This window comes from Pituophis catenifer, unplaced genomic scaffold (assembly GCF_029215685.1).
Source record: "Pituophis catenifer annectens isolate HBS135680 unplaced genomic scaffold, rPitCat1.0.hap2 SCAF_8, whole genome shotgun sequence".
NCBI lineage: Eukaryota > Metazoa > Chordata > Lepidosauria > Squamata > Colubridae > Pituophis > Pituophis catenifer.
In genome coordinates this window covers 66,134,268-66,159,885 of record NW_027256888.1, presented here as the reverse complement: position 1 = coordinate 66,159,885, position 25,618 = coordinate 66,134,268, and the positions used below count along the sequence as shown (strand labels likewise).

The window sequence follows — 25,618 nt, the reverse complement described above, 5'->3', positions numbered from 1 at the left end:
CAGTTTTACTGCATTTGTTAAGTGAATCACTGTGGTTGTTAAATGATTAATACTGGAAAAGTTACAAATCGAAATTATGCTTACTTAGGATGCTCTATCCAGTCATAAATGTGAGGTAGTTGAGAAGTGCCCAAATTGTGATCATGTGACTGTGAGAGATAGTGCAAGGGTCATAAGTGTGACAAAAGTCGTAAAACACTTTTTCCAGGACCGCTACAACTTTGAACCATTGTTAAACCAACAGTTGTAAACTGAATATTACCTTTAATAAATATATTTCCAATCAAAATTTTCAATTCATTTGCATAGTAAAATCATAAATTAAATGTACTTAATTGATTTTTGAGATGCTAATGTTTGACTTTTGTTTTAAGTACTTTCAGCTATATATAAACTGAATATAATATACATGGTTCTTTAAACTTTCTAAATTTAGTTCAGAGCTTTATTTATTTTAGAGTAATATTTTCTTTTGGTCTGGAACAATTTATTATGTGGAATTCAGATTCTTCACAAAAATTGTCAGAATTTATGCAGATTAATTTTCCTGATGTGCTTCTCATCTAAGGCTTTACAGATGTTTTCACGCATGATTTTACATTTTCAAATGGAGTGATGGCAAAACCAGGGGTGGGTTCCACTTACCTTTACTACCGGTTCGCAGTGGGAGCATGCACACTTCTGCACATGCGCAGATCACCCATGTTGATGTCATGGTGGGTGGGCGGAGCCTCCCGCCAGTTCTACTACCGGTTCTATAGAACCGGACCAAACCGGGAGCAACCCACCACTGGGCAAAACTAAGAAGGGAGCAATAAAGACAAGGAAAAACATATTTCTTTAGAAATTTGACAACAACTTCATGTCTGTTTGGCTGTTCTATGTTTTCACACAAAGGACTTTTTGCAAATCATCAGGGATGGTTCTGTGGTTGCGCAATGTGGAGTCACTATCTGACCATTGTAGGAGGGTCTGCTGACTGTAAAACTGTCGGACTGTCGGCTTGTTTTGAACATACACAGAAGAGGTATTTTCAGTATAAAATATCTCTTTGCCATCACACATTTTGTAAGATAAGCACTATGTTTTTTGTTTTCTCCACTGTGATTTTTAAAAGATTTTCTACTCTGAGGTGAAAGATTAAACCAATGCCCCCATCCCTTCCCCTCAAAAATCCCCTTTTGTAGAGGGCAAAATTTGGCAGAGAACTGTTTGGAACTCTCTGTGCTTCATACCAAAAGAAGAAAGACCTTCTGAGTTACTTTTTAAAAATACTAATTTACTCTTTCAGAGTATTTTTAATCTGTTTAGAACTGTTCTAGTTGTAAAGAGAGTCGGTTAAGGTTTTGAACTAGCATAGGCAAAGCCCAAGTTCTAGTTTACCTCAGATATTAGGTATTAGGTATTATTTGGACCAGTCAATCTGTCAATCCAACCAACCTCACGGAGTGACTATTATAGGGGAAAATGGAAGGTGGAATACTAAGTATGCCAAGTGCAGAAAAGAGAGGTTCTAAGTCAATCAATTCGTCAATCAATCAAAAAAAATAAAGCAATTAGATTCAACCACACTTGTGAAAGGATGCATTTCTTTTTTTGAAAAATTACATATTGATAGGGGAAGGATTCATAATGATTTCTAGGTACCAAAATGTATGTTTAATGTGGTAGGTAGTTTTAATTGTGTGGCCTGGTTGACCTATGGCTATTTTTGACAATAATGGGGAGGGGAGGGGGATTTGGAGGTGTGATACCTCAAAGTACCTTGAGGTGGCGATAAATCACTGCATTTGTACAATGGTTTTCTTTTTCTTTCTTTTTTCTCTTTCTAATGGGAAATGAAATGTGGGGGGGTTAACTTTGAAGAACAACTTATATTTTGAGTGCACAATGTTCTTTCATTTATGGTACATTTAACAGAAATGATCTTTAATGTTTAACCTGCAAGGTATTCTGGATGGTGGGAGAAGTAAGTGTGTAGCCCCATGTATTTTATAACACAGGCAGGGCAATATTTCAAATGGTGGTTTGTTTGTTTTTTTAAGTTTCTCACGAATCTCATTGCTTGTAATTTATATTTATCTGCTGAAGTTTTTTTCATTTGTTTTACTACTTTGTTTAATGGAATTAAGCTATTCCCAAGCAATGAGATTAGTTTTGGAAAGCTTGCCTTTTAAACTGAAAAGGACTAATACAGGAGTGAAAAAATATAAGAATGTTTGGGGCAGACAAATCTGTGTTTGGCTGAATATTAAGAGTACAATATAGGCATGTGATTCTGCTTGCTTTTTTTCCCGTCATTAATTATTCACTTTATTACTTTAAAAGATGTTTTGGCAGCAGTGATGCTAAGTGATAACCATATTTCTCCTCAAATTTACCAGAATTCGAGAATCTGATTATAACCAGAATTAAGTTTGGCCTCTATATAGCAGGCTGACGTGATATGTATTGCGATGCTCTGAAACATGCATTTCTTCTTAGGAGGCTTTTAAAAAGATTATTTATTTATGTAATTATTTTGTGTAGCTACCCATCTCACAATGGTAAGCACCTTCACCTCAGTTGAATCCTAAGCTACAAATATTCTTTTCTATCAATAAGCACCTTCTTATGTTGTCTCCCAGGCACCAGATCTGATGTAACAACCCGAGAGACACATATTTTTATAAAGTGGACTTTTAAAGTTTCCCCTCTCTTGAAAAGCATCAATGCAAACCAAGTATTTCAAAACTAAATAAAGAACCAAAGCATTTATTCAAGTCACAGCATTTTATCATTGCCTTCCTATTTCATTCATTGTATCTTAAGCTTCAGTCTCTTAGTTCAGTGGCCCCCAACATTTTTTGCACCATGGCCCAGTTTCAGGAAAAACAATTTTTCCATGGATCAGTGGTGGCGGTGGGGGGGAGGGAAGAATGATTTTGCGCACTATCTAGATCCCACACATGTGCAGACAAAATTTGCTTGCTTGCGTGGCCCAGTTCCTAACAGGCCACGAAACAGTACTAGACCATGGACCAGTATCAGGCCACGGTTAGGGTTGGGGACTCCTGCCTTAGTTCACTGTTTTCCCAGTGTTTGAAAATCTTACAAATTGACCTTTATAATTAACTCATGACTTATTTTATGTTAAAAAAAAAGGTGGAAAACATGAAAGGAGGAAAGGAACCAACAAACACATAGGCATATTGTATATTTATACTATTCAGACCAACATTAAATTCATTATTAACTAGTTGGAATAAATACTGATTGGAATATTTATGGAGAACTAATTCATTAAAGAGTATGTGAAGAGATATCGGTATGTTTATGAATTAATTTTGAATTTTTGATATGGTAATAGCCATATTGGTATGCAATTCAAGGGAATATTTTAATTTCTAAACCAAACCAGTCTTTGAAATGCCAAGTTAAAACTTAAGATTGTAAGAAGCATTCTTAACATGTTTTAAGGCCTTTATTCTTCAATTTGTTTATATGGGGATCTTCCAATCCCAGAGTTCTTGCAAAAACCATCCATATCCAATTTGGCAGAACTTTAAAGTGCTTATAAAAAATACTGTAGACATAAAACTATCCAAAACACATTCCAATAATGTGGGAATTCTACATGCTGCTTATATGCCTGGACCAATTAGTGAAACCAGAACAATGATTAGACTTAACAAGTTGCTGCTTTGTAGTGTTAGCTGATGCAGGACTAAATGTGCTGCAGAGAAGTGAAGAGGGTGTTATTTGACACAAGGGTGGGTTTGGGCACAATCGCAACCATTTCGAAAGACTGGATGTTGGTCATTCATCACAGGACTGCCAGCATAATATAGCCCAAAATATAACATCTATTTACTGTATCTGAATGCAAACAGATATGTTGTTTCCTCTAACTGATCCAATATATGAATAAAGATTCTACTTATCTTTATTCTCTTAATGGAAAAACATTTCCAAATAACGTACTGAATTTATCTCCCTGTTTTAAATTTCCAAATGCTTTTATTTGATACGAGGCTGAGCAGCATTTTTTTTTAAAAATTAGGATGGCAGTGTGGGGCTGGTTTTTTATATATACAGTTTGTAATTCATTTAATAAGCTTTTAAAGAGTGGACAGTTGAGAAGACCACAAGTGCCAAGGGTGGCAAACTACAGCTGTTTGGCTAGAATTCAGTACTTGTGAAGTTAAATTCATGGGATTAAAACCCATACAACATTGGCGGATTTGATTTTGACTTAGTTTTTACAAAGATTGTTTGCTGTATTCCATCATCATCAAATCTTTATTTGGTCATAGACCAGCAGCATGTATTTGCTGTATTTTGAAATTGAACAGGACATTAATTTAAATAAAAATGTCATGAAAGAGCTGAGTACATTTAAAGTTCAATAGCAACATCAGAAGAGTTTGTTCCTGAGAAATAGACAGCCCAGTATTAATAATACAAAATTGTTTTGCCGTAGCACCGGCTGGGATAGGTTAATGAATGTGAATTCCAGTGTAGCCAAGCAAAGTATTCTGAAACCACACCAAAGCTCTTCGTAAACATCACCTGTTGAAGCTGGGGCATTTCCTTGTGATGTGAGATGCTAACCTGTTGCAAGCATCGCAGAACAGAATAGATGTACCTTTGTTTTCATTTCTTTTCTTTTACCTATGTAAAATACGATTATGATTATGCAACTCTCTTCCCATCAGAAAAGCCAGTTGATAAGTTTTCACAGGTGGCTCTGGATATTTGCAATGGTTTTGTTTCAATTTGCAGATAACAAAACCATGGTTAACAAGACCTTTAAAAACTTGCTTTACTCATGTACAAAATCCATCCGCCATTTTGCACATGCAAAGAAAAAGACACAGAAAGAATTGCAAATATATGAAAGCCTTACCTGTTGCTAATGAGGTCTAGTCTATTTTTATTAACTGTAGGCTAAATCATGAGTAGTGGAGCCATGGATACAAAGGCTGTCAGAGTTTGTTGCAGCACACACAAGCAGACTATTAAGCAGTATTCAAAACGTCTTTCTATACATAACAACACATAAGGCATACAATAGTCTTGTAGGTTTTTCCACGTTGTAGAGAAGAGAAATAGCAAGTACAAACACAGCACAAAATGGAGAAGGCAAAATGGAGGAGAAAAGCTAATGCCCTCAAGGTTGTATACAGAACAGTTAAGCCACGCCCAAACTGTCTCTTATGGTCCCATGCAACAAATACTATGTTTCAGTTACCAAACAACCCTCATTGGCTGACCTGTTGCTATGCGCTATTCCAGTTCATGAATGTACTCTGACAAAGGCACCTATAAATAGTGGTCAAATGGATTTTAAAGATGTGTGTTATTCAGATCAAGTATCTTGCATAGACAATTTCAGAAAATTTTATTTGGAATAAGAGTTTTGAAATGCTCTTCTTTCTCACAATTTTCATCTCGTCCCACATCAGATGTAAATGGACTAGGTTAATATGTTCCACCTCGTTTTCCTCCTACTAACAATGTGCCACTCTCCCACCACAGCCTTTCTCCATCTTGTTCTCAAGGAAACCGCAGCTTCATTTCTTCATTAACTTTTTAAATAAGCCTCTCTATTCATTGTCTTGTTTACAGTCTGCCACTTTCAGCAGCCAGAGGGTATCAGCATTCTCCAGGTCAGCCCAAATACGGCAATTTGAAATTAATGTGTTTTGCAGGATTATTTTACATATGGCATAAGTAGTCATCTAGTTACAATAACTATAAGTCATTGTTTTTCAATCTAGATAACTTTCAGAGGGATGAATTTCAATTCATAGAATTCTCAGAAATGTCAGGTCCATATATCAGAAGGATCCACACAGGTTGGGGAAAATTACCATAGACTTAAAATCTCCAATGTGTGACTTCCTTCAGTTCATTTAATTACTGACTGTATAGTCAATAACCACCGCCCCATTTTCTCTCTCTCTCTCTCTCTCTCTCTCTCTCTCTCTCTCTCTCTCTCTCTCTGTGTGTGTGTGTGTGTGTGTGTGTGTGTACAACTTTGAGCCAGTGTTGACTCCTGGCAACTGCCTGGGTCAGTCCCTGCAGTGTTCTTGGTAAGATTTCAGAAGTGGTTTGCCATTGCTACGTGTTGTGGTCCACCAGCAGGCTGCGGAGCTGGCAGCAGAGTCGGACAGTGAGGAGGCTGGGGAGGACCATGGGCCAGTCCTGGAGTCTGGGGAAAGCTCGGACAAGGGGTCTGTGTCAGAGGCAGAGAAAGGGCCATCTGGGAGGTATGTACTGCCTTCGGAGCCTCCAGAGTCAGACCTCAGCGAGGCAGAGGAAGAGGGGGAGCCTATTCCCAGTGCGCACATGCACAGAGTTGCCAGAAGGCAAGAAAAGCTAAAACAAAAGGGACGATTCGGGAGTAGGGCTGGGAGATGATTGGCCCCTCCCATAAGATTTAAAAGAGGAGCAAAGGCACATGGGCCTTTGCAGGAAGCAACATTTGTTCATTCTGTTCAGCTTAAAGCCTGAAGCTCTGTTTGATTCTGGACTCCGTGTGGCTTTGCCAATTAGGTCTTTGGCAGCATGTCAAGGGAGATAAAGGTGGGTGATTATCCCGAAGGACTTCTCCCTAAGGACTCTTTACAACTAATTGGGACTCATCTGTGAATGAACAGAATTCACAGCTGTTGCAATAAAAGAGATTTTTGGGACTATTTGTGTGTTTTAATGACTCAGGAAGCCTAGGTCAGAACACTATGTTCCTAAGGCTGAGAGATATCAACTGGCCTAAAATCACCCAACCGGCTTTGTGCCTAAGGCAGGACTAGAACTCATGGTCTTCCAGTTTCTACTGGATTGTGCAATTATGGTTTAAAAGTTAAAGTGAAAAGATGTTGGAACCGCACTGGTTAAGTCTTGAGCCACTACAACCACAGTTATGGTGGCTGTTTTACAACAGTTATCCCTTATTATAAATCTTAAGAGATTTTCCTAGAAATCTTTATGATATAAAGCTGAATAAATAATCTAAAACAGATTCAGAAGAATGCATTCAGTTTTCCTTACTCACCTGGTAGAAAGGATGGATGACCAAAACTGTTATAATTAATTAGGTAATTATTCTGATGTCTTACAGTAGCATACACTTTTTCAAAAAGATTTATTGTCAGATCAAAAGGAAGCTGTCATTACCTAGGATTTCTGCACAACCAAAAGTGTCAGCACAGGAGAGGAATGGAGGACACCTAAAGATACACAGATGATCGTATCACCATAGAAATGCCATGGTTTACTTGTGTTAGGAACAATGAAATATTTTATTTTATTTATTTTATTTATTTATTTGTTCAACTTGTATGCCGCCTTTCTCCGAAGACTCAAAGCGGCTCAATATGGGTGACATCATGCATATCTCATCATTTTGATATACAGTACAGTGGTGGGTTGCTCCCGGTTCGGTCCGGTCTGGTTCTATAGAACTGGTAGTAAAACCGGTGTGAGGCTCCGCCCACCCGCCACGATGTCATCATGGGTGATCTGTGCATGCGCAGAAGTGTGTGCGCTCCTGCTGCAAGCCGGTAGTAAAGGTAAGTGGAACTCACCCCTGATACAGTAACTATAGTTTGGATTACAACTGGACACTTGGGTTACACTGGATATACAAGCAGTTCAAAATAAGGAGGATATGATACATAAAGGAATAAGATGCCAACTTTTTCCCCAGTTCCTTGAATCCCCGTATCATCTAACCAAGTTATCTCTTTCCTCAAAAGATTTGTAGAATTAGTTCTGTCCGTCTACCAGTCAACTCTATAATTCTTCCTTATCTTCTCAACCTTAAACCCAGTGATATTGTGTTTTAATTTGTTTTAAAATTGTTATCAGGCTAATTGTTCTAGTTCAGTACTAATGTGTTCCATGGTGGTTTCCAGAAAAATATCAAACTTTAATAATACAATTCATTAGTTATTTCTTTCATTTAAAATTTTGTAACCCTCCCACAAATAAATTTATTGCATTATATTTACAATATTGTGGAGGTAAGGCTCGCAAATTATTCAAGTCCTTGCCATAAAAACATCCCCATGCATTGAACTTCAATGCAGAATGATGATGTTGTACAGCAGGAGTGTCAAACATGCGGCCCGCGGGCCGGATGTGTCACTCGCAGGCCACGCCCACCCCAGCTCCGCAGAGGGGAAACATCACGAAACGTCATGTGATGGCAACGTGACGCGGTGAGTTTGACACCCAGGCTGTACAGCTTTAAGAGTTAAGTTCCTCCTTTGGCTCCAATGTTTATTATGTGGCTTATTGCAAATAATACTACAAGATGTAAACCACATGAATAGAAAGGCAATTGGATAGGCATTAGGGATATGCATCACTTCAGATTGAAAGGCAAAAAAGTTATCTGGGGCTTGTGGAGGGCAATCATGATACTCGTCCATCAATTCTTAAGCCAGTATATGATCCCTGGAGAAGGTGTGGCAGTTTTCAGGAATTGGAAAAGATCCTACATTCTCACTCCATGCTATTCCAGAACACCTTTTTGCCCTCCTGAACTGTAGCAGGCATGAATTTAATGGGATGATCCTCCCAATTTTCTTCCTTCTGAGACTGACTTTGGAAGGAACAAAGCAAATCCCTCAAATTTTACTGAATTTTGACTGACCCATAAATGCTGCAGATGAGAAAATGACTTGACCCAAGCCAGCCCAGAATGTTCATTTTAATTAAGAAACTTTACAGTCCATTTAATCTGAGCTCTTTAGAGATGAAAGCCTTAGCTGCTACAGCAGGAAACTAACCTCCTGAAATTGTAACCCGGCCTCTGATGCACCTGTTGTGATTTTTCATGGTGCACACATTCTAACTTTCCCAGACATTTTAAGAAATGATAACAGTATAATCCTTCCTGTTCTGCCTTTCATCGTAGGAGGATTTAAAGCTTTAATTATATTCCACAAATCTAGCAAAAAAAAAAAAAAAATGGCTGTTGAAGTCTTTGCTTTCTCTCATTGCCTAAGCCCATGCCTTTTAGGGAAATGTTCAGAGGCTGAAATTTAGTTGGTGGAGCTTTTTGTGGGAAGGAGGGAATATTAATAGCATTTAAAACTCATCAATATTCATTTGGCCTAGAAATAAGAGCCAAGGAGTTATAGTCTATTAAGTAATAGGAACATCTATTTTCGCCCATCTGTTGTACAGTAGTATGATTGTGGTTATATAAACCACTGGACGACAGCACTTTATAATGAAATTCTGGCACTTGTATGCCTAGAAGTATCTTTATTATTATTTATAGACTTCATATGATGCCTGATCTTATGTTTAAGTGAGTGTTAAATATTCAGTCTCAGTGGTTGCTACGGTCAGGAGAACATCTGTCAGAGAAGGGTTGGCTCAAGTAGTGGACTTTACTCTTGTCTTAAGTAAGATTTTAATTCATTATTAATGTTTAGCATTAGACTGTCCTATGAATAACACCTAGTGTGTTCTGAATATTCTCATGTTTCTCTAAAAAATAGAAGTATTTCCAGAAAAAATACTGTTCTTATAGAAGAATAATCACTCCATTTCAGTCCTCTGAAATAGAGTATTTTATTCCATTTTGGATGACAGCCATTATTAAAAGCCTTAACAAATTGAAGTGTACCCATTAAAAATTCCCCTAAAATAATGAAGGGTCTGTTCCAAGTCTTACAAAGAGCAGGAGAGAAGATTAAAAACAGAAAACCTTCATTATCTAAAGGGTTAAAGCTTACAATTGGTATATGATAGAGAACATTACTCCAGTGTTACTACAGAAAGTAAGTCAAGAACCAGGAGAGGAAAACTGCAGAATTACAGTATATATTTTGGCTAAAGCATAGAAGATACCTCTTATGAGAGCCAACATGGTGTATTGGTTAAGGTGCTGCGCCATGAACAGGGTGACTTGGGTTTTAGTTCTCTTCTACAAACAGAAGCCAGTTGGGTGATTTTGGGCTAGTTGTTTCCTCTCAGCTCTAATCATACCTTGGAACAAGCCAGCTGAAAAATACAAGCAAGTTTTTGAATCATTGATTACAGGATAAACACTTAAAAACATTAGGAGAAGTCAACTGGATGTCCATGGCCCAGCCAGTCCTCCTCAACCCAGTCTACCTCACAGGTTTGTTCTTGTGAGGGGAAAAAAGGAAGCAGGAATACTAATTTTTTTTGGGGGGGGTTGCTTTTAGTTTAATAAATAGTGTGTTATGGCTGTCATTGAAGACAGATCTAGACAGCTGTGGTTGTTGAAGATTAGCGTCTGGTTTTAGGAAAGCACTTGGGTGGCTAATAATCCTAGAATGGACTGGACAGTGTTACATTGCTGTACCTTTGTTGTGTTTGTTGGTTTGAGAGAAAACAAAGAGAAGGACCCACTGTGAAAAAAAATCTGTCCTGTAGTTTATCCACCAAAAATCCTAGCAATGGAAGATAAGAAGTTTACCTGCCAGAGAAAAACAGCTGCTTGCCTGGACTAACAAACAAATTGCCAACCAGTATGCTTAAGCCTTTCCGAAAATGTTACTTTATTTTGTGTTCTACGGTGAAGCTAATATCTTCTACAGACATCTTTATCTTTTATATCCCAAACAACAGGTGGTGTTTTGGGTTTGTCTCAGCATACGCTGCCCTTGAGAGTCAAAAGTATTTATGGAGTTGGGCTATTCAAGCAAAATCCCTCACATGCACACAACTGACACAAATATAACCAAAGTATTTACTACCTAATCAAAACACATATCTTGGTGTATTTTGCAAAGAAAATTTTAGTTAACTGAGACAACACTCTGTGCCCAACAGTTGAAGAAATTGTAGGGTAGTTTCTAAATGTATTAAATAAACTATGAAGCTGTTGCAGAGTTGCATGTATGGGTAGCATATAAGGATTCTAGGCTTAGTTTTAGGGTTCTATGATTAGTTTTAGGTTAATTGTCTTATCCTGGTGTAAAATTGTAAAGCCAGAATAGGTTCTAAGGTTCATCTTCCCATGAAATTTATGGGATTGCATATATGTATTTCAAATATTGTTCTCTTCAGATTGTCAGTAAGCTATCATAACAATGATAATTTTTTTCAGTGCTGTTGTAACATTCATTTTTCATACTTATGACCGTTGTAGCATCCCTATGATCATGTAATTGAAATGTGGACACTTGGCAACTGTATTTATGACGGCTGCAGTGTCCCAGGGTCATGTGATCACATTTTGCGACCTTCTGACAAGCAAAGGGGGAAACCAGATTCATTTAAAGTTGTATTACTAACTTAACAACTGCCGTGATTGATTCACTTGGTAAGAAAAGTTGTAAAAATGCAGGCAAAGCTCACTTAACACTTACCTGTCTTGCCTAGCAATAGAAATTTTAGGCTTAGTTGTGGTTGTAAATCAAGGACTACCTGTACTGGTAACTTTCCACCTTTTTCATGTGAACGATAAAGACAAGGACATTTTTCCTTTAGAACAAAATATTTGACACCAGCTGTAATACATTATGAATTCACATTTTTATTTAATGCTCCACTTCCCAAGTGCAGTTCAGAATTCATTACTGACTTTCACAAAAATGATGTGCAATAACATGTTTTTATTTCTAACCTAATTGAGGGAACAAAATCACAGAAGAGAAAGTGTGACTTTTGTGGGCTATTAATGAGTCTCATACCTCCCAAATCCAAAGACTGTCTATCTGTCCATTGCCTCTGAATTGTTCATAATTCCAGATGCTGCAACAATCCAGCAATTGAACAGTGCTAATTAGTTTTTTGTATTAATGGAAATCGTACATTTTAATTGCAAGCGTTGGGCCAATAACAAGACAAAGACATTTTTAAAAGGGATTGGAGAAACACTGAGGGGATGCAGCTCATCAAAGTTTCAGCGTCATCATCTATAATCATTTCCAGGGTTTTACCTGGAATATACGAAGAAAATGAGGTCCCACAGGTTCTTCTAGGTTTTAATGTTACCTGAGTAGCAACACTGTGCTCCTATAAAAATGTAACTTGGATAAAGTGCAACCTTTTAAAAGAGAACTTTTCAAACACAGTGAAAATTCTCAGCAAATGTGTTAGATTGCTACCTGGGGTGTTATAATCAGGAAAAATCCATAATTACATAGTTGCTTCAGTAATCTCAAGAATATGGTCTGACAATTTGCTGTTTGCTGGGAGTTGAAAATGAAGCGGTAAACTCTCAAAGGTGGTGCTCAAAAGTGCAATTTGACAGAAACAACAGTACCCTTCAACATTCTTTTTCTTCTTCCCCTCTTATCTGGTGTTTATTTGTAGACTTGAAGAGCATTTATAGTTCAAAATAAATTACTGTGATCACTGGGTCATAATGGAATGCCTCAGAGACAGAAAAGAGCCAATTTTAAAGAATACGGCATTTCTTGATAATGAAAAGCTGACCAATTACTTATTTATTGTACACATTTCTCTGGAAACCTTTCCTATTTCTTTTACTGTCGTTATTTATTTGTCAGGAGAAGGTTATCCTGATACTGGATCATAAATATCTACAGGTGTTTATCACACTTTAGTGAAAAGGGGGAAAGAAAAGCATCGACTGTTGTCACTTTAGGGCTGAAAACATTTCAGAAAGTGCCAGCCTTATCTCTTAACTTCAACAGTTTGTCAGACTTTGAAGTTTAATCAGGCAGAAAAGGTGGGTGACTAAACTGCCTTTTCAGTAGAATTGGCAAAGCACAAGCAGATAAATACACTTTAATGAATTTGACTATAGGCAGAGTTAAAAGCATGCAAGATATTATGGCAGGAAACAGAGCTGTTTTTGCATTGTTTCTAAAGGAAAAGATGCAAAATAGGGGCTGTAGGACAAAAAAATAAGGGATGGTCTGGTAGAATAAGATAGGTGCTGCTTGTGTTGAACCTCTGTTCAGATATGGTTATATAGTTAATGCTACTTATTACAAGGGCCTGTCAGAAAAATTGAAAAGCAAATAACACACTTAAGAATTTATGACACCTAATTAGTGTTATCTATTTCTTTGGATGTGGGTGGCACGTATGGCTCCGTGGTTAAGATGCTGAGCTTGTTGGCTGGAAAGCTGGCAGCTCACATTCAAAACCCGAGCACCACATGATGGGGTGAGTTCCAGTGGTGAATTCCAAATGTTTTTACTACTGGTTCTGTGGGTGTGGCTTGGTGGGTGTGGTATGGCTTGGTGGGTGTGGCAGGGGAAGGATACTGCAAAATCTCCATTCCCACCCCACTCCAGAGGAAGGATACTGCAAAATCTCCATTCCCTCCCCACTCCTGGGCGAAGGATATTGCAAAATCTCCATTCCCACCACACTCTTGGGCAAGCCAGAGGTGATATTTGCCGGTTACCCCGAACTACTCAAAATTTCCACTACCGGTTCTCTGAACTGCTCAAAATTTCTGCTACTGGTTCTCCAGAACCTGTCAGAACTTGCTGGATTCACTGGTGAGTTCCCATCCACGCCCCAGCTTCTGCTCACCTAGCAGTTCGAAAGCATGGAAATGCAAGTATTTCGGAGGGAAGTTAACAATTCTCCGTGATTACCACAGAAATGTCTTCATACTGCATGGATCAATGTCCTTGAAACGGAGATAAGCACCCCCCCCCACCCCCACAGTTGGCAATGTCTAGTGGAGTAATCTGCAGGGACTCCTTTACCTTAGCTTTACTTTATTTCTTTGGACTAGCAGTAGCTTTGTAGTGTTTCCAACTAGATATTTTTCCAGATCCCTTGTAGAGATGAGAAGGTTTACACCTGGACTTCTTTTGCATACAAAGTATTTCTACTTCTACTGATGTTCTTTACTTTGAATTTATTTTTGTATTATGTTCATTTATTAACCCTCTTGTATGTTATGGTTATCTGCCAGTAATTCAGCATTTCAGACATGGTTGACTTTTACCCTGCTTTTTTTTGTTGAAATCCTTTGTTGCTTGTTCTTTAATTTCGCTTTTAGCTGCATGCAGTGTTGTGTGGATTTTTAAAAATTCACTGGGATGTTCCCAAGGGTAAAAGCACTATTTTCAAAGTACACCATCCTTAATGCGAAGATCCTCTATGAAGGAATTTATTTTTGATGCATATTTCAAATATTTCACCACTTGGATTTCTTCTTAGTGTACAATAAAGAACTATATTAGTTCTTTGCCTGCTAATGGGTACATTTTTCTTATTTGCTTCATGTAATTGTCTAGCTGGAGATAGACTAAAGCTTATTTAAGAAATCTTTCTTTATTAGAATATGACAATTCTAGATAAACTTTTTAATGGGAGCTAGCCTTTAAAGTCAAAGTAATGCAGGTTAGCTAGAATACTGCGGTATAATATACTAGAAATATCTTACCAATTACAGTTTTTTTAAAAATGAATTCAATTCCCCTGCCCAGTTTGAAGGGCATTTTTGCAATAGAACTAAACTCTAAACTCCATTCAGAAACATAGTCTTTATCTACTTTTTAAAAAGTACAGTTACATTCCAAAGATTTAGCCTTGAATCTTAGATCAGAAATTCCCTATTCCCTTTTTTTCTGATGATTACCCATTGTACCCATTGGCCATCAGATTCTATAGAATCAAAGAATGAATGTATAAAATATGTTAATGATAAAATACAGATGGTCTTGGAGGATAGAGATAATCCGGATTCATGACAGTCTGTTCTCAGGTCCAGGCATGGGGTGAGAACATCCATAGGAAGCAAGGAATTCCTGTCAAGGAATAATTTATATTTATTTATTTATTTTATTTATATTTAAATTTCTATACCGCCCTTCTCCCGAAGGACTCAGGGCGGTGTACAGCCAAGATAAAACCCACAAATATAAAAGTTAAAAGCAAATTAAAAGTATTAAATAATTTGGCCGAAACTAAAATAACATAAAACAACCCATTAAAATTACATTTAGGCCAGTCTTGCCTGCTGAAACAAAAGCGTTTTGAGGGCGCGGCGGAAGGTGCGAAGGTCGGGAATCCTACGAATCTCCGGGGGCAGCTCATTGCATAGGACAGGTGCCCCCACAGAGAAGGCTCTCCCCCTGGTGGTTGCCAGTCAACACTGTTTGACCAACGGCACCCCGAGGAGTCCCTCTCTGTGGGAACGTACTGGTCCCAAGCATATAAATCATGTCCTCAGCATTATCTCTCTGCAAAGGATTTGAGATACTTTTTAACCCGAGAGAATGTGAATCAAGCACCATCACAGTTTATTTGCATCTCTTGATTTGTAGTTTTGAAAGTATCTCTGCCCATAAAGGGCATTCATGCAGAGGCAACCAGAAACATCTTTAAAAATGGTCACATAAGTCTTGCAAAAGATGTGCTCGAATTCATCATTCAAAGATGCTCACGGGTACTGAGTGAAGCAAATCATTTGAATGCTAGATACATCCCTAACGATCGCAAACTTATTTCTATCAATAAATTTATTTATAATATTTCTGCATTTATGTACTAAAACATTGAGATTGCTGGCATTTTCTCCTTGCAAGCTCAATTTTGTCCCATTTCAATTCACAGCAGCTGGAAGTGGATGGATTTCCAACAACAATACAACCTCTGGTGAGAAAGCTACAGCCGCACAGCTGCAAACCAATGAAGATACTTTGGTTCAGAGAGCAGAGCATATTCCAGCAGGCAAGCGGACTCCAATGTGTGCTCAGTGCAATCAAGTCATCAGGTTGGTACTATTTTCTATATACAGTACATGGTTGCTTTACATGAGGTGCAGGACGTATCTCTTATTCTACAAGGAACTTGTATTTGAGTAATTGTAACCCATTGATTGAAACTACTTCGGTGCTATTCTTGAGTTGAACTCTTGAGCACGCTGATTGAAGAGCTTTGGTGGCGCAGCAGACTAAAGTGCTGTTAAATAGCACCAGCTGCCTGCAATTACTGCAAATTCAAATCTCACCAGGCTCAAGGTTGATTCAGCCTTCCATCCTTTCGAGGTAGGTAAAATGAGGACACGGATTGTGGGGGCAATAAGCTGACTTTGTATAAAAAAGAACACCGCTTGGGGGGGGGGCGAAAGCCCTACTAAGCAAGTATATACAAAAGTATGAAGGCTATTGCTTAACGCATTGTAAGACGCCCTGAGTCTCTGGAGAAGGGCGGCATATAAATCAAACCAATAAATAAACAATAAATAAATTCATAAAACAAATAAATGCTAATTAATCAGGTTCATACAATATGGTCAGTAAAATTAATGCATGCTTTCATCTGGAATATACAGTAGTGGCCAAAATTGTGGAAACCTTTTGGAAAAAGTGTATTTTCTAAAACTAGCTAAAAACTCCACTTTGGGGGGGCAGCAGTAGTACCATAAAATTATATATCAATGGAAAGATAATTTAATCAAGAATGTAATGCAATCACTTTTATGAAGGATTTGCTATTAGAATAGCAATTACAGTATAAAGCAGAAAAGTAAAACACATAGAAAAAACTATATGCAAAAATTATGACCATAGAAAAAATGAGCTATACAAAAATTATTACATTAGTTAATACTTTGTTGGGTAACTTTTAGCATGAATTATGGCCTTACAACTTCTTCCCATGGAGTGAACCAAGTCTTTTAGTTCTACGGTTGTTATAATGTGAAACCAAGGTTGAATAATTACTTCTATTCACTGGGTTTTATTGCTGGGTTGCTTCTGACTAACAAGCTTCTTTAGTCGGCTCCATAGATTTTCAATTGGGTCAAGGTCTGGGCTATTCCCAGGCCATTCCAGCAGTGGAATATGATAATCTTTAAACTCCCCCCCCCAAAAAAGTGGTGTTATTTAGCCTCAAAAATACACTTTTCCCAAAAGGTTTCCACTATTTTGGCCCCTACTGTAACAGAAAGTTGAGAAAGTGTTTACTTCGGTTTTCTGGAAATTGTGCAAGCATGTGAGTTGTTATATAATGGAAATACTGTAAGTACTTTTACTGGTTCTCATAATTCTGTCAATCATAGACTCCAGGAATTTTCAGAAGAATAGTTTTATTGAGTATTGATTGGTATAATATCAAGCTTATGGCTTTTATGGGCATATTACTAGAAGCAGATATTCACACAGGTTCAGAAAGTAAAATAAAAGACAAGTGAGAAGGTTATATAGAATCACCTTGCATTCTTATAAAGATTATATCATGTTGTTTCTCTCTGTTGCAGTATAATACTTTGGGAAGCTTATGATAGCCTTCAGCTTTTGGGGTTAAGGTTTTAGGATAATTACAGTTCATGCCCTTTGAGGCAGTATTACCTGTGAAAAGGTAAGAACTGGATCAAGTGACATTCCATAGCACACCTGTGTTGCAGCCAAATGCATTGTACACCTGGTTACTTTACACTAATACATAAAATAACCATGATGTGCAAGTCTCCCAAATTTAAGAGGGAGTATCTCATAACTTTTTAATTGACATCCTTAAATTATTGATACGTTTATCTAAAACTTATCACACTTTTTTGCAATCTTATTATAGGCTCTCATTCTATCTTGCAATACCAAGATGCTAAACTACCTGGTTTTTCCCATGTATAACATCTGTGAAATATTTGTAGTTAAATTTTGATAGATTGCTATATGCAACAGTTGAGATGTCTCAGAATATCATTGAATAAAATAATTAAATGTGTCAATTTATATAGTATTAATATATTTCTGAATCATTTTCATGGAAGGGATTTTTTTTTAAAGTATGAGTTTCTTTAAATTCTTTTTCTCCCTAAGTAATCATGGCATTACAATTACTGACAAAGAGAAATTTTCTGCAAGATAAATGAGAAATTAAAGTGCGATTTAACTGCCACAAGAAGTAGAAAAGCTGTGTTGTTGGAAAAAGATACTTGAGATAAAGTTTGCATTTTTATCATGCTTTCATGAACCTTTAAAAATCAGGACAACTTCTAGTCGTACTTTGTGCTTACTTAATAGTATAAAAAACGCCTATCTAACCTGCTGTCATCCACAGAATATGGATTTTCCATATATACCTTTTTACGCATTGTCTTGCATAAATATTAACAGTTCCAGCAAATGACCTCTACAGAAGCATTTTTTCCCAACTAAGGGAGCACATCCGTGACTTAACTTAACTCAATATTTTACTTTCCATTGACATAGTCATAGTTGGCTACCTCTAACTACAAAACAGCTGTGCATTTATGCATTTCATCCAAATTATTTTCATTCATGAAACAGGACGTTGACTGATTTACATAAATTTCATATTTAAAAGGATTACTGCTGATGCTGTCCATCTTTGCTCAGAATATAAATCCAATTGATGTTTTTCTGTCAACTATATTATGTTTTCTTGCCCGCATGTGATTTCCACTGAGTTCATGCACAGTATTTATAATAAAATCATTGGGGGAAAAAATTCTATGTTCACTTCTTTAGTGGCATTGCGTGTGGTAGTCTCAGCTGCAGAATTCATTGATTCATTCAAAATTCAAAATACTGGAAATAATAATTTTGCTTTTTCCACACTGGAGCTTTATTTCTCTTCAGGTATAAGCTTCAAAATATTAAAATTCTTAAATGGCTGAAGAAAATTAAAGCACACCAAGTCTAAATATTCTCTGCTATACGTAGCTGGTAATATCAAAATACTTAGCCTTCCTTCCAGATTCCTATTATGTTTTCTTCCAAGACTGTACTTTTAGTGCAGACAATTGGAAACTTGATCCTAAGTAGGGCCAGAAGTTCTCCTCAGACGTGGTCTTTTCTAATGAGCCTCATAAATTACTGTGCTATGGGAAGAGAGCAGTTTGTTATACATAAGGACTTAAATTGGATTCTTACGTAGCTGAAAGAGCATTGACGTTAAAGATGCTTGTACAGAGGTTAGAGGGTATCGGGTTAGACCAAATGTTCTGATATCTACAAGGCAGCAAGGTTACCTGTAGAATTCAGGTGTTTCTATTTATCAAATGATTTTTAATAGGTGCAAACGTGCTTTGTAAACACTGTAAACATAAATATTACAAATATTAAAACACTGCTTTGTAATATTTTGAGAAATAGTTACCCTGTAACTATGTGTTTTACATATAGGCAGAAAATGGTTCTACAGATGAAATGGCATGCATTCTTTTTTTTTTCTTTTTTTTTTTTTTTTTTTGAAACTTTTTTTCACTTTGGTTGATTTAATTCTGCTTTTTGATTTGGAGGAACTAAATGAAAACAATGCATTCAATCCTTATGGTGAACGCATCAGAGTATAAGAATTTTCTATCACATGTCTAGATGTATCTTGGGTAGAACCAGAAAGTTCTACATTGAGCTAGAACCTTTTTTTATTTTATGTTTCATTTTAATTGTATTAAAGCATAAGCATTCTGTTCCAAGGCGAAGCCCATTGTGAAACCTGTATTTATTCCACTCTTGGATAACATATAAGGTAAAGGTTCCCCTCGCACATATGTGCTAATCATTCCCGACTCTAGGGGGCGGTGCTCATCTCCATTTCAAAGCCGAAGACTAGCACTGTCTGAAGACATCTCTGTGGTCATATGGCCCGCATGACTAAACACCAAAGGCACACAGAATGCTGTTACCTTCCCACCAAAGGCCATCCCTATTTTTCTACTTGCATTTTTTACCTGCTTTCTAACTGCTAGGTTGGCAGAAGCTGGGACAAGTAACGGAAGCTCACCCCGTTACGTGACACTAGGGAACCACTGAACTGCTGACCTTTTGATCGACAAGCTCAGCGTCTTACCCACTGAGCCACTGCGTCCCTTAGATAACATATAGTGTAATTATCCATTAAAAGCTTACTCTGAATGATATTAAGACAAGTGCTTGTTAATGGAGTTAAATGTAAGTACTGATACCTCGATCTAAAAAAAAAAAATCCAGTAGAAGTTTCTTCTCTCTTTAGCTTTTTTTTGCTAAAGCTAATTTTGCTTTCTGTCTGCTGAAAGAAGATAGGAAGTAGATGTTTGACTGCATTTCATTAAACATGGAGTTTAAAATGAATGTTTATTTTTATTTGAAACAGAGGGCCTTTCCTCGTAGCATTGGGAAAATCCTGGCACCCTGAAGAGTTCAATTGTGCTCATTGCAAAACTTCCATGGCTTATATTGGTTTTGTGGAAGAGAAGGGAGCATTTTACTGCGAGGGTTGCTATGAGAAGTTCTTTGCTCCAGAATGCGCCCGATGCCAGAGGAAGATACTTGGAGTAAGTAAGATGTCAATTTGTAATTAACATTATGGAGTAGATAACTCACATACTCAAACCAGCTGTTTCTATAAATAGTATTTATTGATGCAGGAGCACTAAAATAATTTCTTTATCTCGGTTCCAAAATTAGAATTTATCTTTAAAGTTATGCATTGTCTTTCTCTAGTTCTTCCATTCCAGAATATTTTATTGTATCTTAATCCCAGTCTCAACAGCTGGCTACTGTTCTCTGGGATTGGAAGCAATTTGGATCTGGTTATTACTTGAATGGAAAACACCAGGAATTCCAGAGCAATGGATAAGCCTGGGAAATAGAAAAACATCCCAGAAGGAGGCAATCACAAAACTACTGTGATATTACTGCATAGATGTATCAGTAGAGTCACAAGGAGTTGAGTTTGAGAGTAACTTTATCATGTAGAGGAGCCATGATGGCCCAGTGGTTAGAATGCAGTATTGCAGGCTAATTCTGCCCATTACCAGAAGTTTGATCCTGACCAGCTCAAGGTTGACTCAGCCTTCCATCCTTCCAAGGTTGGTAGAATGAGGACCCAGATTGATGGGGGCAATATGCTGATATTATAAACCACCCCAGACAGTGCTGTAAAGCATTGTGGGACAGTATATAAGTCTAAGTTATTGCTAATGCTTGGTAATTTGGGAAAGGCTATACTGGATGTGAAAGCCAAAGTTTTAGCATCAGCTCTTTTAAGTAGAGTTCAAAGAGGCGAATAGACTCATTGAGAATATGTATGCTTACATAAAGCCTATTTCTTGCTTGCTAATGGTAATTGAAAATCCAAACTAATTTATTTTTTATTTTATTTTATTTTATTTTGAATTTGTATACCGCCCTTCTCCCTGAGGACTCAGGGCGGTGAACAGCCAAGTAAAAACATCAAGTACAAATATTAAAATACAGTTAAAATATACATATATAAATTTGGCCCCATTAATTAAAAACAATAAACAAAACACTTAAAAACACTTAAAAAAAAAAATTAGGCCAGCCCGGCTTGCTGGAAAAGGAAGGTTTTAAGGGCACGGCGGAAGGCACCGAGGTCTTGGATTCTCCTTATCTCTGGAGGCAATTGATTCCAGAGGGTAGGTGCCCCCACAGAGAAGGCCCTCCCCCTGGGGGTCACCAGCCTGCACTGTTTGGCTGATGGCACCCCGAGGAGGCCCTCTCTGTGGGAGCGCACGGGTCGATGGGAGATTGTCGGTGGCAGCAGGCGGTCTCGAAGATAGCTAGGCCCTATGCCATGGAGCGTTTTAAAGGTGATAACCAACACCTTGAAGCGCACCCGGAAGACCACTGGGAGCCAGTGCAGCTCGCGCAGGAGCGGTGTTACATGGGAGCGCCAGGCTGCTCCCATCACTACCCGCGCTGCTGCATTTTGGACCAGTTGGAGCCTCCGGGTGCTCCTCAAGGGGAGCCCCATGTAGAGAGCGTTGCAGTAGTCAAGGCGAGAGGTGACGAGGGCATGAGTGACTGTGCACAGGGAATCCCGATCAAGAAAGGGCCGCAACTGGCGGATCAGGCGAACCTGACAAAAGGTCCCCCTGGTTACAGCCGTCAGATGTTCCTCCAAGGACAGCTGCCTATCCAGGAGGACTCCCAGATTGCGAGCCCTCTCTGTGGGGGCCAACGACTCGCCCCCAATAGTCAGTGATGGAGTCAACTGACTATATCGGGATTCCGGGAGCCACAGCCACTCAGTCTTGGAAGGGTTGAGCCTGAGCCTGTTCCTCCCCATACAGATCCGCACAGCCTCCAGGCACTGGGACATCACTTCAAGGGCATCGTTGGGGTGGCCTGGGGTGGAGATGTACAGCTGGGTGTCATCAACGTACTGGTGGTATCTCACCCCAAAGCCACGGATGATCTCGCCCAGCGGCTTCACATAAATGTTGAACAGGAGGGGCGAGAGGACCGACCCCTGAGGCACTCCACATATAAGAGGCCTTGAGGTCGACCTCTGCCCACCTGCCAACACGAACTGCGACCGGTCGGAGAGAAAGGAGGAGAACCACCGTAATACGGTGCCCCCCATCCCCAACTCTTCCAGCCGGTGCAGCATGATACCATGGTCGATGGTATCAAAAGCCGCTGAGAGGTCTAACAGGACCAGAACAGAGGAACAACCCCTGTCCCAAGCCCTCCAGAGATCATCAACCAACGCGACCAATGCCGTTTCCGTGCTGTGTCCAGGCCTGAAACCCGACTGGAACGGATCTAGATAGGATGTTTCCTCCAAGAATTGTGGAAACTGTCGCGCGACCACACTCTCAACAACCTTCGCCAGGAAGCGAAGGTTGGAGACAGGACGATAGTTGGCCAATATTGCCGGATCCAGGGACGGCTTCTTGAGGAGAGGCCTCACCACCGCTTCTTTCAAGGCGGCGGGGAAGTGACCCTCACTCAACGAAGCGTTGATAACACCCTGGAGCCAGCCTCGTGTAACCTCCCGGGAGGCCAGTACCAACCAGGAGGGACACGGGTCCAGTAAACATGTGGCCGCACTAAGTCTCCCCAAAATCCTGTCCACATCATCCGGAGTCACAGCATCAAACTCCTCCCAGGTAACATTCTCAAGACTATTCCTCGTCACCCTGCCCTGATCTACCCAGTCAGAGTCCAAATCCCCCCGGATCTGAGCGATTTTGTCATACAGGTATTGTCCGAAATCCTCCGCCCTGCCTTCCAAGGGATCCTCCCGCGCTTCCGGATGGAGCAGGGAGCGGGTTACCCTGAACAGGGCGGCCAGACGATTCCCTGATGACGCAATAGAGGCGGAAAAGTAGTTAAACTTTGCCGTCTTTATCGCCACTAGGTAGGTCTTAATATGCGACCTTACCAGTGTTCGGTCAGATTCAGCGAGACTGGCCCTCCAACCGCTCTCTAGGCGTCTTTTCCGGCGTTTCATCTCCCTCAGCTCCTCGGTGAACCAAGGAGCCGCGAGGGATCGACACCGGGTCAGAGGCCGCAAAGGCACGACTCGATCCAAGGCCCCACCAGCCGCCCGATCCCAGGCAGCTACCAGGTCCTCGGCCGAGTCGTGTGCCAGATCTTCAGGAATTGGCCCAAGCTCCGTCTGGAACCTATCAGGATCCATCAGGCGCCTGGGGCGGATCCATCTAATTGGGTCCGCCTCCCTGCGGCGGGGTGTAGCGGTTCGAAGGTCCAGACGAAGGAGTGAGTGATCTGACCATGACAAGGGTTTCATGTCTATATCCCCTATAATAAGACCACTCAACCACTGGCCAGAGACAAAAATCAGGTCCAGCGTGTGTCCCCCCCTGTGAATGGGGCCATGAACTAACTGGGTCAGGTCCATGGCCATCATGGAAGCCATGAACTCCCGAGCCATCTCTGACGTTTCACCAACGGACGGCAGATTGAAATCACCCATGACCATAAGCCTGGGTGTATCAACTGCCACCGTGGCTATCACGTCGAGTAGCTCGGGCAGGGCCGTTGCCACGCGGCAGGGAGCCAGGTACGTAAGCAGCAAGCCCATCTGAACCCCATGACCCCATCTCACAAAGAGGGACTCACACCCGGCAATCTGTGGCACAGTGGTCTCCCTCGGACCCAGACCTTCGTTAATAATAACCGCCACCCCCCGCCCCTCCCCTGGGCCCTCGGCTGATGGAATGCTCTGAAGCCTGGTGGACACATCTCAACCAGAGGGACCCCTCCCTCCGGGCCCAACCAGGTCTCCGTAATATTTGTAATTATTCAGTAATGAACCCTGAATTATGATTATCCCAAGAAGCTGGAAAATAATAATAATTTTTGAAATGTATTTTCTAATGTCAGGTGGAAAGACTTTCCAGCATTTAAAAAGGTTTCGAATTCTAAAATATCATAACTGCATTTTGTGGTATTTAAAGTACAAAGTGTCTAGGACTCATCCAGGTCCTTCTACCAGAATTACAATTTTTAGCTTTTCCTTGAACAGTAGCTGTAGAGTTGATAACATCAATGCGCAAGGCATGCATTTTCCAGTTTTTATGCTATTCCAAAAATATACAGAAAAATGTAAGCTATCTAATTCAAATATTCAAGTACTGACACATAAACCCTGTTTGCTTTGCTTTCAATGCTAGGAAGTAATAAATGCTTTGAAACAAACTTGGCATTTCTCCTGCTTTGTGTGTGTGGCCTGTCACAAGCCCATTCGCAACAATATTTTCCACTTGGAAGATGGTGACCCTTACTGTGAGACAGGTGAGTGTTACCTATAGCAACCCAAATAAGGGGAATAAAGGGATGAGAAGACATTTATATAAAAAAGACTGGGCTATTCTTTCCTTGCTGATGGGAATCTACCAGTTCAGCTGGTAGATTCTATTTTTAAAATAACATTTGAAAACAGGTCAGTTTCATGCTGCTAGCACCATCTACAGTGAAGCAGAATGTCCCCCAGTTCATTTGAACTGAAATGCCGTTCTTGGTTAGATACAAAATAGGAGGACAGTTTAGAATTATTAAATCTGGAATTTAAAGTGAGTCATCACATATACTGCTGTCTGTAGAATTGAAAATATTGAAATAAAAGATTAATATATCTAAAATGGGAAGTTATGTATGTACTGTATATATGAGGACCCAGCTTGTTGGGGGCAGTATGCTGACTCTGTAAACCACTTAGCGAGGGCTGTAAAGCACTGTGAAGCGGTATATAAGTCTATAAGTCTAAGAACTATTGCTACTGCTATATGGAATTTCCTACAGCAGTATATTAGTCATTTACTGTATATAATGTATGTCACTTTCATTGATTTTTTAAAAATTAGTTATTGCTTGGATTTGCTTTCCTATTTCATTTTTTTTCCTTTTTCTTTTTTATAGACGGTTCTACTGTATTCCCTTTCTTTTATTGCCATCCTCTCTTTGTAAGGAAAATAGTCACACTCTTGCTTGCATGCAATTGAATAAGCAAAAACCAATGGGCATTTTTCCTGGCAAAAGGCAATAATTGCTTCACAAACAAAACAGATGCCACAAAGTTGGTAAATTAAAGAAAAAGTATAACCCAGATAAAATAGAATACAGGTGGTCCTCGACCACAATTAAGCCCAACATTTCTGTTGCTAAGTGAGACATTTGTTAAGGGAGGTTTGCCCATTTTACGACCATTCTTGCCACAGTTGTTAAGTGAATCATTGAAGTTGATAAATTAGTAACCCAGTTGTTAAGTGAATCTAGCTTCCTCGTTGACTTTGCTTATCAGAAAGTCGCAAAAGGAGATCACATGACTTTGGGACACAGCAACGGTCATAACCAGAACCAGTTTCTAAGCATCCGAATTTTGTTCCCATGATCATGGGGATGCTACAAAAGTCACAGCTTTGAAAAATGATCATAAATTGCTTTTTTTCAGTGCCGTTGTAACTTTCAACGGTCAGTAAGTG

The 25,618-nt window shown here is 39.3% G+C and overlaps 1 protein-coding gene across 1 annotated transcript in view; it reads left to right on the top strand.

The window, feature by feature from the left end:
- The window catches only part of LOC139320485 (PDZ and LIM domain protein 5-like), a 50,826-nt gene that overhangs the window by 18,010 nt on the left and 7,198 nt on the right, over positions 1-25,618 (top strand). Inside the window, exons 5-7 of the mRNA XM_070948828.1 lie at positions 15,526-15,685; positions 20,014-20,194; positions 24,311-24,431. Coding sequence (XP_070804929.1) covers positions 15,526-15,685; positions 20,014-20,194; positions 24,311-24,431 — 462 coding nt within the window. The remainder of the gene's footprint in view (positions 1-15,525; positions 15,686-20,013; positions 20,195-24,310; positions 24,432-25,618) is intronic.